The sequence below is a fragment of the Mangifera indica genome, chromosome 1 (genome assembly GCF_011075055.1).
Source record: "Mangifera indica cultivar Alphonso chromosome 1, CATAS_Mindica_2.1, whole genome shotgun sequence".
Taxonomy (NCBI): domain Eukaryota; kingdom Viridiplantae; phylum Streptophyta; class Magnoliopsida; order Sapindales; family Anacardiaceae; genus Mangifera; species Mangifera indica.
Genome location: NC_058137.1, coordinates 3,540,255 through 3,558,770, shown reverse-complemented (window position 1 = coordinate 3,558,770; position 18,516 = coordinate 3,540,255). Strand labels below are relative to the sequence as shown.

General features: G+C 33.9%; 3 protein-coding genes across 3 annotated transcripts in view; 2 read left to right on the top strand and 1 right to left on the bottom strand.

Moving 5' to 3' along the window:
• Positions 1–2,369, top strand: part of LOC123225833 (heparan-alpha-glucosaminide N-acetyltransferase-like) — a 5,443-nt gene extending 3,074 nt beyond the window's left edge. The window contains exon 11 of the mRNA XM_044650125.1: positions 2,311–2,369. Coding sequence (XP_044506060.1) covers positions 2,311–2,369 — 59 coding nt within the window. The remainder of the gene's footprint in view (positions 1–2,310) is intronic.
• A 1,363-nt stretch (positions 2,370–3,732) lies between these two features.
• LOC123225793 (expansin-A4-like) lies at positions 3,733–4,926 on the top strand. Its single transcript, XM_044650058.1, has 3 exons — positions 3,733–3,931; positions 4,015–4,330; positions 4,450–4,926. The coding sequence occupies exons 1-3, from the start codon at positions 3,733–3,735 to the stop codon at positions 4,757–4,759; spliced, it is 825 nt and encodes a 274-aa protein (XP_044505993.1). The 3' UTR covers positions 4,760–4,926.
• Positions 4,927–5,256: 330 nt separating this feature from the next.
• Positions 5,257–12,529, bottom strand: LOC123227943 (WD repeat-containing protein 3-like). Its single transcript, XM_044653104.1, has 12 exons — positions 12,276–12,529; positions 11,599–11,814; positions 10,402–11,523; positions 9,366–9,488; positions 8,851–9,032; positions 8,506–8,737; positions 8,150–8,359; positions 7,549–7,677; positions 6,756–6,824; positions 6,456–6,578; positions 5,779–5,829; positions 5,257–5,696 (listed from the first exon to the last, which is right to left on the bottom strand). Exons 1-12 carry the CDS (start codon positions 12,510–12,512, stop codon positions 5,529–5,531), a joined length of 2,862 nt encoding a protein of 953 aa, XP_044509039.1. The 5' UTR covers positions 12,513–12,529; the 3' UTR covers positions 5,257–5,528.
• Between the last annotated feature and the right edge of the window lie 5,987 nt (positions 12,530–18,516).

The following is an 18,516-nucleotide window of genomic DNA, read 5'->3' as shown; positions in this document are numbered from 1 at the left end:
TCATTACTCTTACTCCTCCATGGAATGATTTTGTTTCCCTTCATGTTCTATTTCTCACAAATGGACATGCTTGGAACAGTTTGTTCCTTCTTAGAAAAACTAAGATACTTTTGGTACAGACAACGAAAAGATAGGTGGAGTGATCGTTCTTGTAACAACCCTGGTCCAATAACCCGGCCCACTGTTAAGATATTGTTCACTTTGGACACACAGTCCATCATGGGTTTGCTTTTGGGCTTTGCAACCCAAAACGCGTCTTAACAGTTAAGGAGCTCACAGGCTATTTAATCAACCAAATTCTTCCACCACTAACCAATGTGGGATACAGACCCAGCATCTCTTCCGTGCTTTGTCGATGTGGGATTTGCCTAGGGGTATCACATACACCCCCCCTTACGGGACTCAACGTCCTCGCTGAGGTTTGCCCCACCATCGTTCAAGAGGACATGCGGAGTTGCTCTGATACCATTTGTAACATCCCTGGTCCAATAACCCGGCCCACTGTCAAGATATTGTCCACTTTGGACACACAGTCCATCATGGTTTTGTTTCTGGGCTTTGCAACCCAAAACGCGTCTTAATAGTTATGGAGCTCACAGGCTATTTAACCAATCAAATTCTTCCACCACTAACCAATGTGGGATACATAGACAGAGTATAGACAAACCCGACATCTCTCTCGTGCTTTGTCGATGTGGGATTCGCCTATGTGATAGCCCTAGGCGAATCTCACATCGACAAAGCACGGGAGAGATGTTGGGTCTGTATCCCACATTGGTTAGTGGTGGAAGAATTTGGTTGGTTAAATAGCTTGTAAGCTCCTTAACTGTTAAGACGCGTTTTGGGTTGTAAAGCCCAGAAGCAAACCCATGATGGACTGTGTGTCCAAAGTGGACAATATCTTAACAGTGGGCCGGGTTATTGGACCAGGGTTGTTACAAATGGTATCAGAGCAACTCTGCGTGTCCTCTTGAACGATGGTGGGACAAACCTCAGCAAGGACACTGAGTCCCGTAAGGGGGGGTGTATGTGATACCCCTAGGCGAATCCCACATCGACAAAGCACGGGAGAGATGCTGGGCCCGTATCCCACATTGGTTAGTGGTGGAAGAATTTGGTTGGTTAAATAGTCTGTAAGCTCCTTAACTGTTAAGATGCGTTTTGGGTTGCAAAGCCCAAAAGTAAACCTATGATGGACTGTGTGTCCAAAGTGGACAATATCTTAATAGCGGGCCGGGTTATTGGACCAAAGATGTTACAAATGGTATCAGAGCAGCTCCGCGTGTCCTCTTGAACGATGGTAGGGCAAACCTCAGCGAGGACGTTGAGTCCCGTAAGGGGGGGTGTATGTGATACCCTTAGGCGAATCTCACATCGACAAAGCACGGAAGAGATGCTGGGTCTGTCTATGTATCCCACATTGGTTAGTGGTCGGAGAGTTTGATTGGGTAAATAGTCTGTGAGCTCCTTAACTGTCAAGACGCGTTTTGGGTTGCAAAGCCCAGAAGTAAACCCATGATGGACTGTGTGTCCAAAGTGGACAATATCTTGATAGTGGGCCGGGTTATTGGACCAGAGATGTTACAGTTCTTCTCTACAATGATGTTTTGAACAGTTGTTCCTTTTTTAAATGAACCTGTTCTATTATTACGTTGTTTGGAATGCTTGTTCTCCTTGTATTGGAATGTTTGTTCCATCAATCCTGGAACTTTAGGATAAGCATTTTCGAATATGAGCCAAAATTATTTAACAAAACCAGCTCAACTCTGAAAAACTTGCAACTCCACCTAAAGCTTCAGTCACAGTTCAATAAAACCTGCTTGAACTGCATAATGTTAAAACCTAGTTGAACTGCATAAAGCTCCAATCTTAGTTTAGTTCTCATGTAGCCAAAATGTGCATAATGTTAAAACCTACTTGAACTGCAAAATTTTATTTTGGTTAATAAAGGAAGATCCATCTTAATGTTAACTTCTGATTAGTGGCAAAAGGCATCTCTTTACATGATTATTGACATGAAAGAGTTGTTCCGTTAAAGCTTGTTGAATGGGCATTCTTCATTGACCTCCTGGAGGTTTGGTTTAACTAATGACAGAATTGCTTGGTCTAATAAATAGGTAAGAGGTCCCTCGCATTTTAGGAGAGCTCTCTGATAATTTCAAGGGAGATAGTGACGATTTTAACAGATGCAATGGAGGATATATATATATATATATATACACAGCTGACTTTAGAGATTGTAAATCAAATTCTCCTCATGAAACAGTGTGAACTGTATAACATATTCACAAATCTGCCATCACGTTTCAGAAAACCTCTATGCCAGTTTCTTTGCTGAAGAATTTACAACACTTCTACTTTCACTGTAATTGACAAATTTGTTGATATTTCTGTTAAACTTGTCATTGCAATGCTTTACATATTTCATTTGCTGGATTTGGTAGATATTTCTGAAGAATTTACATATCAGTACTATTATTGTTAGTTTGATCTTTCAGTAGCCAATTACAGAACCATTTGGTAAGCAACTTCTTTAAGTCCTTCCAATTTCCAACCTTGTAGGAAGTATATACTGTAGCAGAAATTTGGTTTTTGAATCCCACACTGTCATGTTTTATTAAGATTTCAACCCAATCTGTATGTAACATTTTCATCGATAAGGTCTTCTTTTGTTATTAGGGATAAGAGAGAGAGACTCATTATTCTTGTTTATTACCAGAGCTTCATATATTACTTTTAGTCTGGTTTTCTTAAGTGGGCTGTCCACTCTCATTGAACAAGCTAGTCTTATTGCCTTATACCTATCATATCGACCATTTAGAGCTAGAACAAAGATCAAGCTTGATTTGGTTTTGACTGCATTATACTGCATGGATTTCTAAAATCAACTACTTCTCGAAAGACATGGAAGCATAAAGCAACTTATCCATTGCTAAACCAAGGGTTAGTTTTAGTGGTTAAACGAAAATACCTCTTCATGAAAAGTCAGAGTTTGATTAGCATAATTTCTTTCATGTGAAAAACCTAGACTGATTAACTTGAGATTAAATAGTAAATTGATATAACAAAGTGAAATATTGAATTATCCAATGCAATAGTTGTAAGTTTAGTCACTGTATCTCAGAGTTTATTTGTCTAACAAAGTTAGGTAGATTCCCTGTCATTAAAAAAAAAAAAGTTTATCCATGGCTGCTAAGCTCATATTCTTGTTGGTGGGAATTAGAGCACTGGAAATCCTATCTTCTGATTTAATCCTCTCCAGCTCTACAGGTCATATGAGGAAATAAAAGAGTTCAAAATTATGTTAAGGCTTATCTTATTTGGATAACTTCAGTGGCATTGTTAGGCCTTTATATAACAAAAAATATTACAATTTTTTATTTTATTTTATTTGCTATATGCTTAATTTAACCCCTTGAATCATGTATTGTCTGTCATTCTTTCTATTACATCATTGTATAGCTTCTTATTTATTATATATTTATTTATAGCATGGGTTGTCGTCCGGTGGAGGACCATTCTATGTACAGAATGTGAATGAGTGGGCGACTGCTGCAAGATAATCTGACTCGCAAAACTCCTGAAAAATTGGTAGCCCTTCTATTTGCAAGGAGGAGCAAAAGATTTCATATCTTAAAAAAGGCACAACATGCTAAATTCTTCTGCAGTATATATATCCATGCAATCTATCGAACTTTAAAAAAGCAATTATCAAGGGAGTAAAGCATAAAAATGGCTTACCCATCCTCTTTTAACATTGCCATGGCATTGCCTACAAAATCCTTCGTGTTTATATTGTTTCTTTTGGCTGCTATGTTGCTTGAGTGTCAAGCTTCTGTGGCCCATATTAAACATCCAAAACCAAAATTTATGCCAGGTCCTTGGAAGAAGGCTCATGCCACCTTTTATCAAGGAAACGATGCATCATTTGGTATGGCCGATTTTATTCAATATATTAATATAGTTATCATGCCTTTGATTTTGTGTTGCTTCTAAATTTGTATTTGCTTAAAGGTGGAGCTTGTGGCTACGAAGATATTGGCAAAGAAGGATATGGTAAAGGCACAGTAGCAGTAAGCACACCTTTGTTCAACAATGGATCAATTTGTGGAGCTTGTTATGAGATTAAATGCACCGAAAACCCCCAGTATTGCCACCCCGAACATTCGCTCATTGTCACAGCAACCAACCTGTGCCCACCAAGTCAAAATCAAGCAACTGAAAATGGCGGATGGTGCAACCCACCTCGTGAACATTTTGACATAGCTTATCCTGCATTTAACGAGATTGCAGAGTACACCGCCGGCATTGTCCCCATTGATTATCGGAGGTTTCATCTTTCATCTTCATCATCTACACATACGAAAATAACATGTGATTAAGCTTGCATGCATGCATGCATGCATGAAATAGTTATGGTTATGAGTTAATTAAGTTTGATTATTGCAGGGTTCCATGCCAAAAGCAAGGGGGGATTCGATTTACAATAACTGGGAATCCGTACTTCAACTTAGTGTCTGTGTGGAATGTAGGAGGAGCTGGAGATGTGGTTAAAATGTTGGTGAAGGGCAATAAGAAGTTGAAATGGACTGACATGACACGAAATTGGGGTCAAAAGTGGCAGACGGATGCGATGATGGTTGGAGAGTCACTGACTTTTCGAGTTGGAACAAGTGATGGTAGAACCTCAACCTCATGGCATGTTGTGCCTGAGAATTGGCAATTCGGTCAAACTTTTGAGGGCAAGAACTTCAAGTAAAACCCAACCTGTATTATCCCTAGTTTCTTTCTTTTCTTTTTTCTTTCTTAAATCCTAACAATTCTATGATTTGTAGCAACCAAGGCTTCTTATGGTGAGCTTTAGGTAGCACGAGTGTTGTGCATTCTATTCTAGATTTTTTTGGGGTTTGTAAGTTGTAGCAATTTCCTCCCAAGTTTTGCGAGTTATAAGATGTAATAGGACAATCGGCTTACGATAATAACATTTGAACAATACTACATACATAAAATTACAATTAAATTTTAATATAATATTTCCTAATTAAATAATATTTTATTTTTAATTTAAAATCAATTAATCATATAAATTATCCACGTATTTAATTGAATATTCAAAACGGTAAATATATAACTTTATTGAAAACATTTATGCACAAAAAAGTAGATTTCTTTACCATATAAAAAATTATAATACTTTTTTCCTAGTTAAATATTCTTTTCAAGTTTTATTTTGTAAATATAAGAATTGAAGAAATAAAAAAAAAAAACCTATAAATAAGAGAATAGATATCACTGACATGTATTACAACAAACAAAACTTTAGAGAGGCAAAGCCCTCTTTCTACATGCTTTGAGCCACAACCAAAAAAAAAAAAAAATCAATTATAATAAAATAGACGTGCCTGTAGTTGTACATGCCCTTCCTACTGCCTGTTTTCTTGAGCCAACCAATGCATTTTATCATGTATGTTATCTTCAGCTTGTGCAGTAGTAAGTATTCTATACCTTCAAAATTTGACTTCTCAGCATCATGTCCAAGCATGTATATCACTTGATTTTTTCTGTTTTTTCTTTTTTCGTTTTTCAGTTTTTGTGTCTGCCCTTGCTTCCAAACGTTTCGATTGATATGATCGAATTTCTTGTAATTTCGCCTTTGCATCTTGGAAGAGCGCATCTGACCTCAAAGCCATCAATTGCTGGAATCACAAACAAAAGTTAAAATCTTAGGCTTGTTTATTATAACAATTTGTAAAATTAGACATAAAATCAACCACCCACCTTGAGATGATCCATCGCAGCGAGATTAAAACCAACAGTATCTTTCCGTTCCTGATACAAGTTCACAGACCCTTTAGTCATTGAGTGATCTTCAAATTTATCATATATATTCTTTATCATGAAACAGCCAGACTGATTGAATTCTTAACAAAAAGAAAAAACAATGACACCATCATTTCAGTAAATTGATAGGAACCCCATTGATACAGAAAATTTAATACAATCATGGATATCACAATAACAGGTGACTTCTTCAAGCATCATAACAAAATTTCATGCAGTAAAATTCTTTGTAACACGCAATTACATTCTATCAATGACAAAATTTAAAGGAATTATTCCATTTTGAAATAATAATAATAATGATAATAATTGCAAAGAATTGATAGATGTGATCATTTTACCACATCAATAATATATAATTTTGTGCAAACATGAAAGCACACTCATATATATAACATATCATCTTCATTCTATTAATTCTCGGAATACCAGATTTCAAGGTTAAATCATACAAAAAGATATTTCGTACAGAATTAACAGAGCAACACTGAAAAACAAATTTAATCAGGAGGTCAGATTTTGGATACTCAGCTAACATATTACAGAATTTCCACTCACCTCACAGAACACAAATGTATACTTTAAAATAAAATTATAAATATAAATATATTTACCTTGACTCTTGCATATAGAAAGTCTTTTAGGGCAGTCAACACAGGTCTAGCTGCTGGAGTAGTAATTAATTGATTATGATGTATTTGCAATAGCACCATAGCAACCCTGCAAACGAGCTCAACCTACATAACAATTATAATAGTATTACAAGTTATATTTTACCAAGATACATAAACCCATAAAAATGACATTTGCAAGGAATTTGAAGATAGGTAACCCAAAGCATAACAAAAGGCAGTATATTCTGTAACACTACAAGTGCCAAAAATTCTATATAATCAAAAGTGCAAAGAGGATACCTTATCAGGATTAGAAGCCCAATCCTTCAAATAAGACAGAAGCTTCAGAGCATCTGAGAATGGTAAGGCCTAAACAGAATAAATATCAAACTTTCAATTAAAAATTGATTTGTAAATATGATAAATGGATGAGCTCAACTATCCAAGAACTACTATAAAAACTACTTTAAAAAACCCAGCAAGAAAATATGTGAATTCTTGACATGCCTGACACAATCTTTTTTTACTTTTATAAGCAAAGGTCCAATTTTTCTTCCTCTTCTTAATCCCCTTTGTCTATTTAGCAATAGTTTTCAAACCCACATAGTATGAGACTATTATAGATGCACTAGATTTCTTATTAGTTTTTTTATTTATTCCGAGTGAACCAAAAACCAGCATTTTTGAGGAAGATAGGGAAAAAAATATACCAAACTCCAACAAAATAAGACATTAATTGTGGCGACAATGATGAGATATACACTAAATACAACATTTTGATAAACTTCCTAACTTGGACAACTTACATATAAAGAGCACTTAATTTACAGCTTCAGTTAAAACATGGGAAATACAGACCGAAGGTATTAAATTAGCTATGATAGAACTAACCCACAGAAGGTTACTAGTCAAATAAATCAATGCTCATCAGGAGCAATTTGCTAAAAGCTTTATATCCTAAATTTCCGTCAACACAAAATTGTAAATAATTTAGCACAATGAAATTGATAATATTTGGTTTCCTACTTCTTTATTCAGAGAACTGGATACTATGCGGGATGGGAAAAAAAATGAATGAAGTGCTGTTGCTTACCAGCAATGTCTGCTCCAGATCATTAGTGTTAACATTTGAGAGTGTACGGAGAACGTAATCTGAGGGAGAGAGCCCAAGCATTCTTATATCTGGTTGAAACTCAGCAATACTTCCACTTGTTTTCTCTTCCTGAAAATCGTAAAAATAAAGTATCAAATGTAATAAAAATGTTATAGGGTACTTTAAAGTCAGCCAATATTTTATTGTAGCAACTATATTCTGAATACAAGATATGCACCACACTGCCCATTTCCATACACTTCGTCTGTACTCTTAAAACAATGCTTTTTTAAGAGCAAAACAAGGACATTCAGCGTTAATATTTGTTGTAGAAAAACAAGATTATCCTAATTATTTGACCGCGCAACCTGAGGGAAACTACTCTTGAACTCCTATCATACCTCTCTTGATTAAGAGAGGTGGTTTAATCTAAGTGGGTATAAAGCAGTGCAGTACGGTGCATGGTAACTTTCTTCTCTTATAAGTGTTGCTACAGTTGTCTAATAAGGGAACATTAATATACCTCATAAGACTTAAGAGAAAACAACAAAAACACAGATCAAATCCGGATGGTTGCTAGATAAAGGGAATGCTAAGATACCTCATGTTTAGCAATACGCTCCAATTCTTCTTCTGCTATGTCTAGAGCTTCAATAATCATATCAGTTGCTGTAAGGGTTTCTTGAGTTTTCTTCCCAGCTAAGGCCACTGCTCCCTCTTCTGGGAGTTCTTCCTTGGGTGCATACCTGTCTTCTATTGCATTGTCAAGGTCAGACTCAAACATTTCCTCCAGCCTCTTTTCTTTCTCTTCCTGCACTGGCAAGACTTCACTCAGGAAAAATTAAGGAAAAAAATAAGAAGCCAAAGCTTAACATGATTACAATCAGGAGAAAGGACCAACATCATCATTTTCTCCATACCACCTTATCACTGTAATAGTCTGAGACCAGATAGTACCTCAATGAAAAACGGCTCTTCTGTACGATCCCAACGACGTATAGATCGATCATGAGACCCTGTGACAATAAAATCACCACGGTTGCTCATCGCAAGACACCAAACATCAGCATGATGTCCTTGTAGAGTTAAAAGCAACTCAAACTTATCAGCATCCCAGTATTTGACAAGGCGATCTTTCCCAACACTAAACATGTAATGGGTGTTGCGCACAAATTGCACCGCCATGACACTGCCAAACAAATAGGTTGTTTAAACAAAATTTTACTCCAAATTCTACTGAGGAGATTTTAAATTCAATACGCTAGATTCTAATCTCATTATTCAATTATATAAACACATCACCTATCAGCATGTGCAAAAATGGATTTATGACAGTCACCAAAATCCAACCCCCAAATCTTCAAATTTTTGTCTGCAGAGCCAGTCACAATTAGATCTCCATCTGATGAAATATCCATGCAGAGGACAGGTAACTTATGGCCATATAAGGAAATGAAAAATTTGAGTGAATCCACAAAAAACACCTGAAATAAAAATGAACAGAAATGAATCAGGATAGAAAAATGCTTATAGTAACAAGAGAGAAAGGAAGTAATCATAAGGAGGTACTCTTAATGAAGGAAGACTATTACTGTGAAACAACCTAATTCATATTTTACAAGTCCTATATGAGCAAGACTTGTGTTAGACGAAAGAAGCTATGGAAAACAGTTTTTTTGAGGCTCACACCAAAATATTATGACTTAGATGTTCTCATTACAATTCCACATATAAAATCGAAAACAATACAAAAGTCAAACCAGAGCAACAACTAAAGTAAAAATTCAAATATGGCACTATTAAAGAAAACAATAAACCTTCACAGTGCAGTCCAAAAGTGCAACAGCAATATACTTAGCATCAGGACTAACAGCAACAGCTAGAACATCATCATTCATCTTTGCAGTCCTTACATTTGACAACAAGAGAGGCTTAGAGTCCTGTCAAACAACTGAATCAATTTAGCATTCTAACATATCATACACTAAAAGAACGGTACAATCTCCAATCTCTATCATATGAAAGAAACATATTTCAGACATGAGCTGCTTAGATATATCTGCAGATACTGTAAAAGTGCAGGAAAAAGAAAAAAGAAGGATAAACACAAAATCAAAACAAGCCACCTGGGCAATTTGAGGTGCGCTTTAGGGAACTATTAAGGTTTACAGGTAGAATAAACCCAAGTCTAATTTATTTTAGCTTGGTCTAGGTCTAATTTTATCATACCAAAGAATGCAAATCAAACAAAAATATACAAATTCCTTATAAATATAAACAGGTATCAATCTATATCTCTAGGGTCAACATATTTATTGACTTGAAAGATTGATTTATGTATATAAACAAAGTATCAATCTAAAATGGTTTGGTTCTTCACATAACTACTTTGGTTGGTTTACAATTTAGCGAGCCCTACCATTTCTAGCTTAGTTTGGATAGGCCAAAACTCATCTAAATCAAATGGTACACATCTCTATAAATTATAACTGTCAGAAATGATTTAGAAAATAAAAATACCCATATATGTGGTATGAAAATTGCATCAAACATATTATAAGGTCCCAAGGCAAGTGTCCTCTATTTATAAAAGAACATAACCATCCACAAGTATCAAGAGAAGACTAAAATTTGAATTCACTTACCGACACTCTCTAGCATATATACCTTGTTTCTAACACAGTGAACAAAAGGAAATATTTCAAATATACGCTCTCTTAAATGAAAGCACACAAATAGAACATGAATGTTCTCTACACATTGTTATCACACAGTATTACGCTCTTCTTGTAGGAATTTCCAGAACACAGACCTGGCAAATTAAAAGACCACAGGACAATGTATGAGTCATACCTGACCAGGTTTCTGTTTAAATTTATACTCCCAGAATTTAACATCATGATCCGCACTTCCTGTCACAAAACCATCTTCATTTGGAATGGCAGCAATCCACTGAATGGAGCCGCCATGGGCTTCCACCACTTCCATGCAAGTACCACTTCCAATATCAATGATTTCTATTGTTCCACTCTTAGTTCCAACAAATGCATACTTGTTATTAGGAACAATCAGACCGCAGAGTCCATATCCAGAATCAATAGTTCGCAGGCAAGAACCAGTACTAGGATTCCAAATCTTCACTGCATTGTGGCTTGTTGACATCAAAAGAGTGTTATCAGCACTAAGTGTAAGACTTCTGATATCAGAACGATGTCCCTGTAGCTCAATAGCAAGTGTTTTTGTATTTGAAGAACTCTCAATAGAATAAAATTCCAATGAATTATTGTTCAGAGACAATGCTAAAGTAGCTACTGAGCTCTTTGGTTTAATTGGACAGAAGGAAATGGAAGAGATTTTTTTACTAGCTCGAATTGTTTGAAGCAGCTTAAAAACATCTGGAACTGTAACCACAAGGTTATTCCCGTCATCTTCAGCTCCATGATTTGTCTCTCCATTTTCAGTTATTTCAACTGCCCCTTTAATAGATTTCTTTTCTTTCTTCCTATGAATCCTACGTTTTGCTTTACGCTTTGCTTCAGCATCATCCAATACACGGAATATCTCAACTGTCTTACCAGCCACTTGAGAAGCCAGTAAATTTCCAGACTTACTAAATCTCACAGTTGCAACCCGATCTTTGTTTTGTCGCTGAATTTCACCAAAGTGCTTCAAAACTTGCCATTTATCTTGAGAGACTGTATCAGCATCATTCAAATTTTCTTTTCCACTGAGATCAGATATGGATTTCCTGTAAACTAAGTCATGCTTAACAGTATAAAATCTCAGTTCCACATCAGCTGAACCACTGACCAGGTATCTTTCCTCAGGATCAACATCTATGGACCATATTTCACTATGGTGACCACTAATTATTTGCATACAATGCTGGGTTTCTAGATCCCATACTCTCAAAAATTTATCCTTGGAAGAACTAACAAGCTTTTTACCAGCATCCAGAAAAACTAGGTCGGTGACCTAGAAGAAATAAGCAATAGCACTCAGCAAACAATCCAAGCTACGGATATGGATAAAATTGTGTAAATAACAAACCTGATCACGATGCCCACGGAGGCGAAAGAGACCCGTCTCACCAATCACATCCCATAATATAACATCATTATCTTTGCTTCCAGATGCAAGCAAAGAACCAAGCTTGTTATACCTTAAAGCTGTGACAGCCCCTTTATGTCCATTCAATGTGGTCTCACAAGTTCCCTTGTCACCATCCCAAATTCTTATGCTACCATCGGCATACCCACTTGCCACCTACATTAAGACCAATTTTTCAAATTTAAGAATTAAAAATATATTTAAAACAGTGCAGACATAACCACAAAAGTTACAACCGTCAAATTTTTGAAAAATTGTAAAAAGACCAAAAAAATAGCCCAAATTCCATTAGAGCTTATTTGTTCCTTTTTTTCAGATATTCAATAGAAATTTCATGAAGTTTGGCTACATTAATGCCTACCAGCTAGTTTCAAAATTCGCCAGAAACCTCCTCGAAGTTAAGAAAACAATAATTTATTTCCTAAAATCATTGCATACCTCGTCAAGTTTCACAAATTTATCAAAAACCTCCAATACAAAGCGCCTTTATGTCCGCTCTCCAAATAGATGGGTCGACCAGTAAAATATATTGAATTGAATCATTTTTTTTCTTCATTAATCATCCACTTTTCTTATCTCCTAAGCAAAGAAACATAAGCTAAGTAAGAAATACATACCAGAGAAGAAGGTGAAGAGGCTAAAGAGGTGACAGCGAGGGAGGGACCGGCACGTGAGGAAGTAGAAGGGACTAGGGATTTGGTGCAGACGCCTTGACGGACGTGCCAAACTCCGACTTTCTCAAGAGCCGGAGCAAGCAAGTGCTTGCCTGAGCTGTCGTATGTGATGTTTGAATCGACGGACACTATGACTCCAAAGGCAGCCGCTGGTTCGTACCTTAGGTATGCCTTCACCATGGCTGCGTTGTGCTAAAATTTTGTTGAGCGAGGTTTTTCAAGGGTTTAATCATTTTAAGTGTTCCGTCTCATCTCATGGGTCAAATACCAGGCCCAAATTTAGGCAACTTTTTGGGCTAAGAAAGCCCAAACTATTAAAGAGCTCCTCCTTTCCTGTTACCATAAAAGCCCTCCTTTATTATAGGATTATTTATTTTTTTAACATTGAAGAGTAGAGTAAATTTGAAATACCAAACAAAATAATACAAATAAAATTATGCATATAAATAAATTATATAAATTTATTTATATAAATTAAGATGATAATTTATAATTATGTGATATAATTATTTATTTTTTATTTCAAAATCATTAAATCAAATGTAACTATATTAAATTATATAAATAAGTTTATAAAATTTATTTACACGTATAACATTACATGAAATGATACAATAACTGATTGCCATATGAACCGAGGATAATGCCACCCATGCAGGGACATTATGTTTCAAATAAGGACAAATAACTATTTCCCACTGAAGGTTTGATGTAAATCCAATTTTTCATCCATTAATTATTAAAAATCTAAATATTTATTCATCTGTTAAATTTTATTATTACTATTAAGAATAAAATTATCATTTAATAAAAATATTTAAAAAAATTATAAACTCATCATATGTTCCCCCAGGTTTAAAAACTAATAATTTTCCCCTATCTTCTCTTCACCAAAAGTTTGAAAAATCATTGTATCTCCCTTAAAGTTTGCATTTTCTCCCTTGTCACTTCTCCGATGACTAAAGTTGACCAAACTCCACGCTCCCATCTCTCGAATGAGGACAAATCATCGATCGATGATTCAATGGCAAGAATTCGTATGATGCACAAATTCATGCATCACACAGATTAGTCAGACAAAAAGTTTAGGTCTTCATCCAATCCACAGATCTATGCATCGCATAAATCCTCACCAACAAATCATCGACTGACCTTCTATTGGTTGATGATTTGTCCTCGTCTAGAAGATAGGAGGGCAGAGGTTGTTGGCTCCAGTTGTCGGAGAAGCGGCAAAGGAGAAAATGCAAATCCCAAAGGAAAAATAGTGATTTTTCAAACTTTAAATGAAGGGAAGGTGGAAGGTGATTTTTAGTTTTTAAATCTAGAGAAAAAATGTGATGAGTGTATAATTTTTTTAAATTATTTTTATTAAATGATGATTTTATCCCTTCCAGTAATAATGAAATTTAATAAACAGAAAAGTATTTGGATTTTTTATAGTTAATTGGTGGGAAGTTGGATTTATATCAAACCTTGGGTGGGAAATAATTATTTGGCCTTCAAATAATTGGCAAATTACAAAGTAAATTCGCTTGTGTTTTCCTTTTTCCACTCTCACAATTTACTCAGGCGCTCAATAAGAAAGACATTTAACTGTTCTTGTCCTCCATGAACACGTAGGAGATGGCTATGTATGTATAACAGATAAAATCATCTATAGATGGAGAAAGTCGAGTCATCCCAATGTATATATAAATAAAATAACTGTTTAAGATAACATAGTGCCATAAGATATTTTTACACGAAAAGACAGGGAAAAATTAAAGAACATAATCCTATCTTATTGGGAAAGCCTTGTTATTGAACCAGGTGGGAAAATGGCCGATAGTGGAAGGCGCCCACAAATTGGGAATATTATATAGATACGAATGAGCCAGATGAGCTCACCAGGCATGCTACAAATTAATTAAATAGGAAAATAATACAAAAAAAGAAATCGGCGGTGGAGAAGGTCGGTAGCCGGCAGGAGGGAAGAAGGTGATAAGTGGGTTAGTGATATTTTATGAACCGCCCATTATTTCTCTATCACATAATCATAGGAAGATGAGATCATACAAGAGAAGAAGGCCAAACCAAAAGACTTTTAAGTTGTTTTGGTGAGTGGCATTATCCTCATATGTCAAAATCACATGCTACCGACCGAGTTTACTAAGAGATTACCATGTGCTCGTAGCAGATTGAACATTCTATATAGGCCAAAGCACTTTTTCCCCCTCAAGTTTATGTACGTCCGCAAAATTATAGTCATAAAATTTGAAAAACTTGAAATTTTACTTATGATGTAATTACCATTAAAATTCTCTGTTAGAAATTGAGGTAAAATTGTTATTTTACTAATAATATTAAAAAAATAAAATTCATTAGATTTTCTCTTCTAAGTTTTAAAAACTAATAACTTCATTTCTATCTAAAATTTTTTAACTTTGAAAAGTCATATTTTCTCTCAAATTTTTTCTTCATCTCTTCAGACACCATCTCTGACACCGATGACCTCCTCTCTTCATCCTAAACCATTGATCAATACATGTAAATAAATCTGGAACGAATCTCTTCATTGAAGACGAAGAGATTTGCCAAGATCTGGGCAAAGAGATTCTGAATCTCTTCATCGATGAAGAGATCTGGAATCTCTTCACCCATATCTCTTCGTCGATGAAGAGATTTTGTCGTCGTCCTTTTCAGATCACCGGAGAGGAAGAAAAAAATTCTAAGGTTTTGAGAGAAAGTATAACTTTTCAAAGTACAAAAAACTTTAGAAAGAGTAAAATATTAGTTTTTAAAACTTAAGAGAGAAAAATGTAAGAAATTTTTATTTTTTAATATTATTAGTAAAATAACAATTTTACCCTTGATTTTGACAAAAAAATTTAATCCAATTGGTCATAAGATGGGATTTTGGGTTTTTTAAATCCCGTGAGTGTGATTTTAGGATCGCACCTAAATTTAGGTGGGACATAGGCCTTTGGCCTTTAACATATTATGAAAGTGGCAGCATTAAAATGCATATAGTTGTTAGGTAGAATCATAAACCAAATTTGTTCTCTGTAAAGTGAAGGCATGCATGCAATTGGGTCTGGCCAGGCATCTTCAATAGTGGAGTCTAAGAGGTGGCGGTTCAAAGGTGGATATATTGTGGGGTGGGTTGGTTAGTTCATTTAATTATCAGGTGGATAAAAAGTAGATTACATGTGGATCTATCACAATGCTACTTGACATTTCTTTTGTCACTAGTTGCATAAACCGATCCCTAAATAAAGTTAAAGTGAAGTTCCACAACCTTGATATAATTGAAGGAATTTATGCCGATATAAAACAGAGAATACATACATACATACATACATACATATATAAACAAATTCTCGTACTTCAAAGAATTCTTATGGTTTTAATATAAGTGTTCTCAATTCAACTCCTTGATATCATCAATAATTGAATGAGTCGTTTGTTTTTTAGTAAATAAAAATTATTTTGATAATTTATATTTTATTTTTTACAATATTTTATTTGATTTGCCTATAATAAAATATTTCAATAATTTTCTATTATCAATGTTAATGTTGTAGGTAATATAAGTGATAATCTGATTATCATATTTACCTTATGTATTATAATATTACTCAAGTAATATTGATTTTATTTTAATTATATTCTTATTTATTAATTTTTTAGAACAAAAATAATATTATTTTTAATTAATATAACAAGTAATATAAAAAAATATTTTATAATACAATAAAACTATGTATACCCATTTTGGGTACATAAATGTGTACCTATTTTGGGTACATAAATATGTATACATTTATATGTGTCATCATGTGATTGGATGATTTTGAATTAAGAATAAAACAATAACCAATCATATGATGACACATATGAGTGTGTATATATTTGTGTACCCAAAGTGGGTACACATAGTATTGCTCTTTATAATAATTATATCCAAAGATATTTAAGTAAAATTATATACTGGTATAATTTATCTTAATAATCTTTTAAGTAATCTATTTTTAATATAATTTTTTTATTTTGATAATAAAATATTACTCAAATTAAACACACCATAAAAATATAAAAATAATTAAACTTATCACATTAATATATAAATTTTAAAAGTCAACTATAAAAGAAATTTATGTTATTTTACAACAAAATTTACTAATAAATCTTAAAGGGAGGTGGAAAAAATGTCATTTTTAAAGTTTAAACATAAAAAAATGCATTAAAAATTTTAGAAATAATCGATCTTATAATTTGTGATTATTTCAAAATCAGTGAATGAGATATAAATTTAAAACAAAACAAAACAAAACACATACGAGGTTACTGGTGAGCATAGAATAAAAGTGAGATGACATCATATAACTATACATATATAGAAGAGTTTTTTATGTGACTTAGAGTGGAATTCATGAATGTAATTGGCCTATAGAAAGAGATAAAATAAATAAATATAGTTTATTAAGAGAAATATACATAGGAATGACATGCGTGCAATTGTAAAATAATCATCTTTAATTTGACTCCAACTTACTTTCATTGGTCACGCCCCCAGTTATTTGTCACAATAAATTATTAGCTCAAACCGTAAACTATATAGTATATCAAGAAAATATAAAACTATATCTTAAGAAGCCTTTCTACAATAATGAAATATGTTTGAAAAGACAATCATAAACGACATGTTTGTCTTCGAAGTTAATTAATTAATTAATTATTTTATTTTTATTTTTTAACTTTTTATTGCTAGTTGCTATTTTAATATGCCAGCATGTTACACCATTTTATATACTATGAAAAAAAAAAAAAAGAAGATAAATTTATCATTTACATTAAATAACATTAATTTAACCATTTTTAAAGCATAATAACCATATAGATACGGTCAGCCGTCAGCATGACATTTTCTCACTCTAGTTTTCTTTTCTTTACATATTTTCATGCACAGTGCAGTGGTTGAATGATGAAAGTATCTTTCATCAATTTTGCAATGTCTACGAAAATTGAACACCAATTTCTCTCTCAAAACGTTGTCACTTATGGCATTGAACACTATTTTGATTATGGCATTGGGTTTAAATAGGATTTAACTGATTAATTCCCAAGGAAATTGGTCGTTTTATTTTAGGGATGTATGTAATGATAACTTATAATATATATTACTTGCAAAAAAATAAGAACCTTATAATATATATATCATACAATAGATGAAAATATGTTTTTATTTTAAAAAATACTACATGTACCAAAATTGGGTACATAGTTTGGTAGGCCAAAGGATGATTCTTTTCCTCCTATAAAGATTTAATATATTTTCAAAGTTATATATATAAAGTTTGAAAAATTAGAAATCTCACTTATAGGTTAATCTCTGTTAAAAGAGGCCTAGTGTGTTCTCAAACTAGGTCAAAGTAACAAAAGACTATTATCTTCATTTTAAAGAGTGAGACTTCTGATTTTTCAAATTCTATAAATATGACTTTGAGAACGTACTAAAATTTTAATTTATGAGAGAGGAGGAGGAGGAGAATAGTCCTTTGGCCTAGTTTGGTACCCACTCGCATGTCAACACGCCATTTACCACGATGGCATATTGTCATGTTAGATATCAAGTTTTAATTTGTTTTTTAACATTTTACACCCAAATCACTATTCACACAAAACTTAATTACAAAATCTAAAATTAAATAACGTATCTCAACACACCCGCATCAATCCCCACTTTTCCTCCACCATCGTCAACCATCGCTTTTCGAAACCACCATTGATCGTCGTTTTGTAAAACCATTGTTACTTCCGTTCCAGTTGAATTTTACTTTTAAAAATAGGCCAAAGGATTATTTTCTAGACGTTCTCTAATCATCATCTCCAGTAACTGATGACAACGCTTCAACCCACTATCTCGTTGACCACTAGATCTTTACTTTCCGATGGAAAAAGAGGCGACAAAGATGCGTCTTCATTGATTCTACATGAATCAACGAAGATGCATCAATTCGTTTAAATCGACAAAATCTTCGTTGATTTCAGATGAATCGATGAAGATGAGCATCTTCGTTGATTCTTCTAGAATCGAAAAAAACCCTTGTCTCCATCGATTCTTCTGGAATTAACGAATATAGGTCTTTGTCGATTCTTCTAGAATCGACAAAGATGTGTCTTTGGTGCGCCATCTGAAATCTTT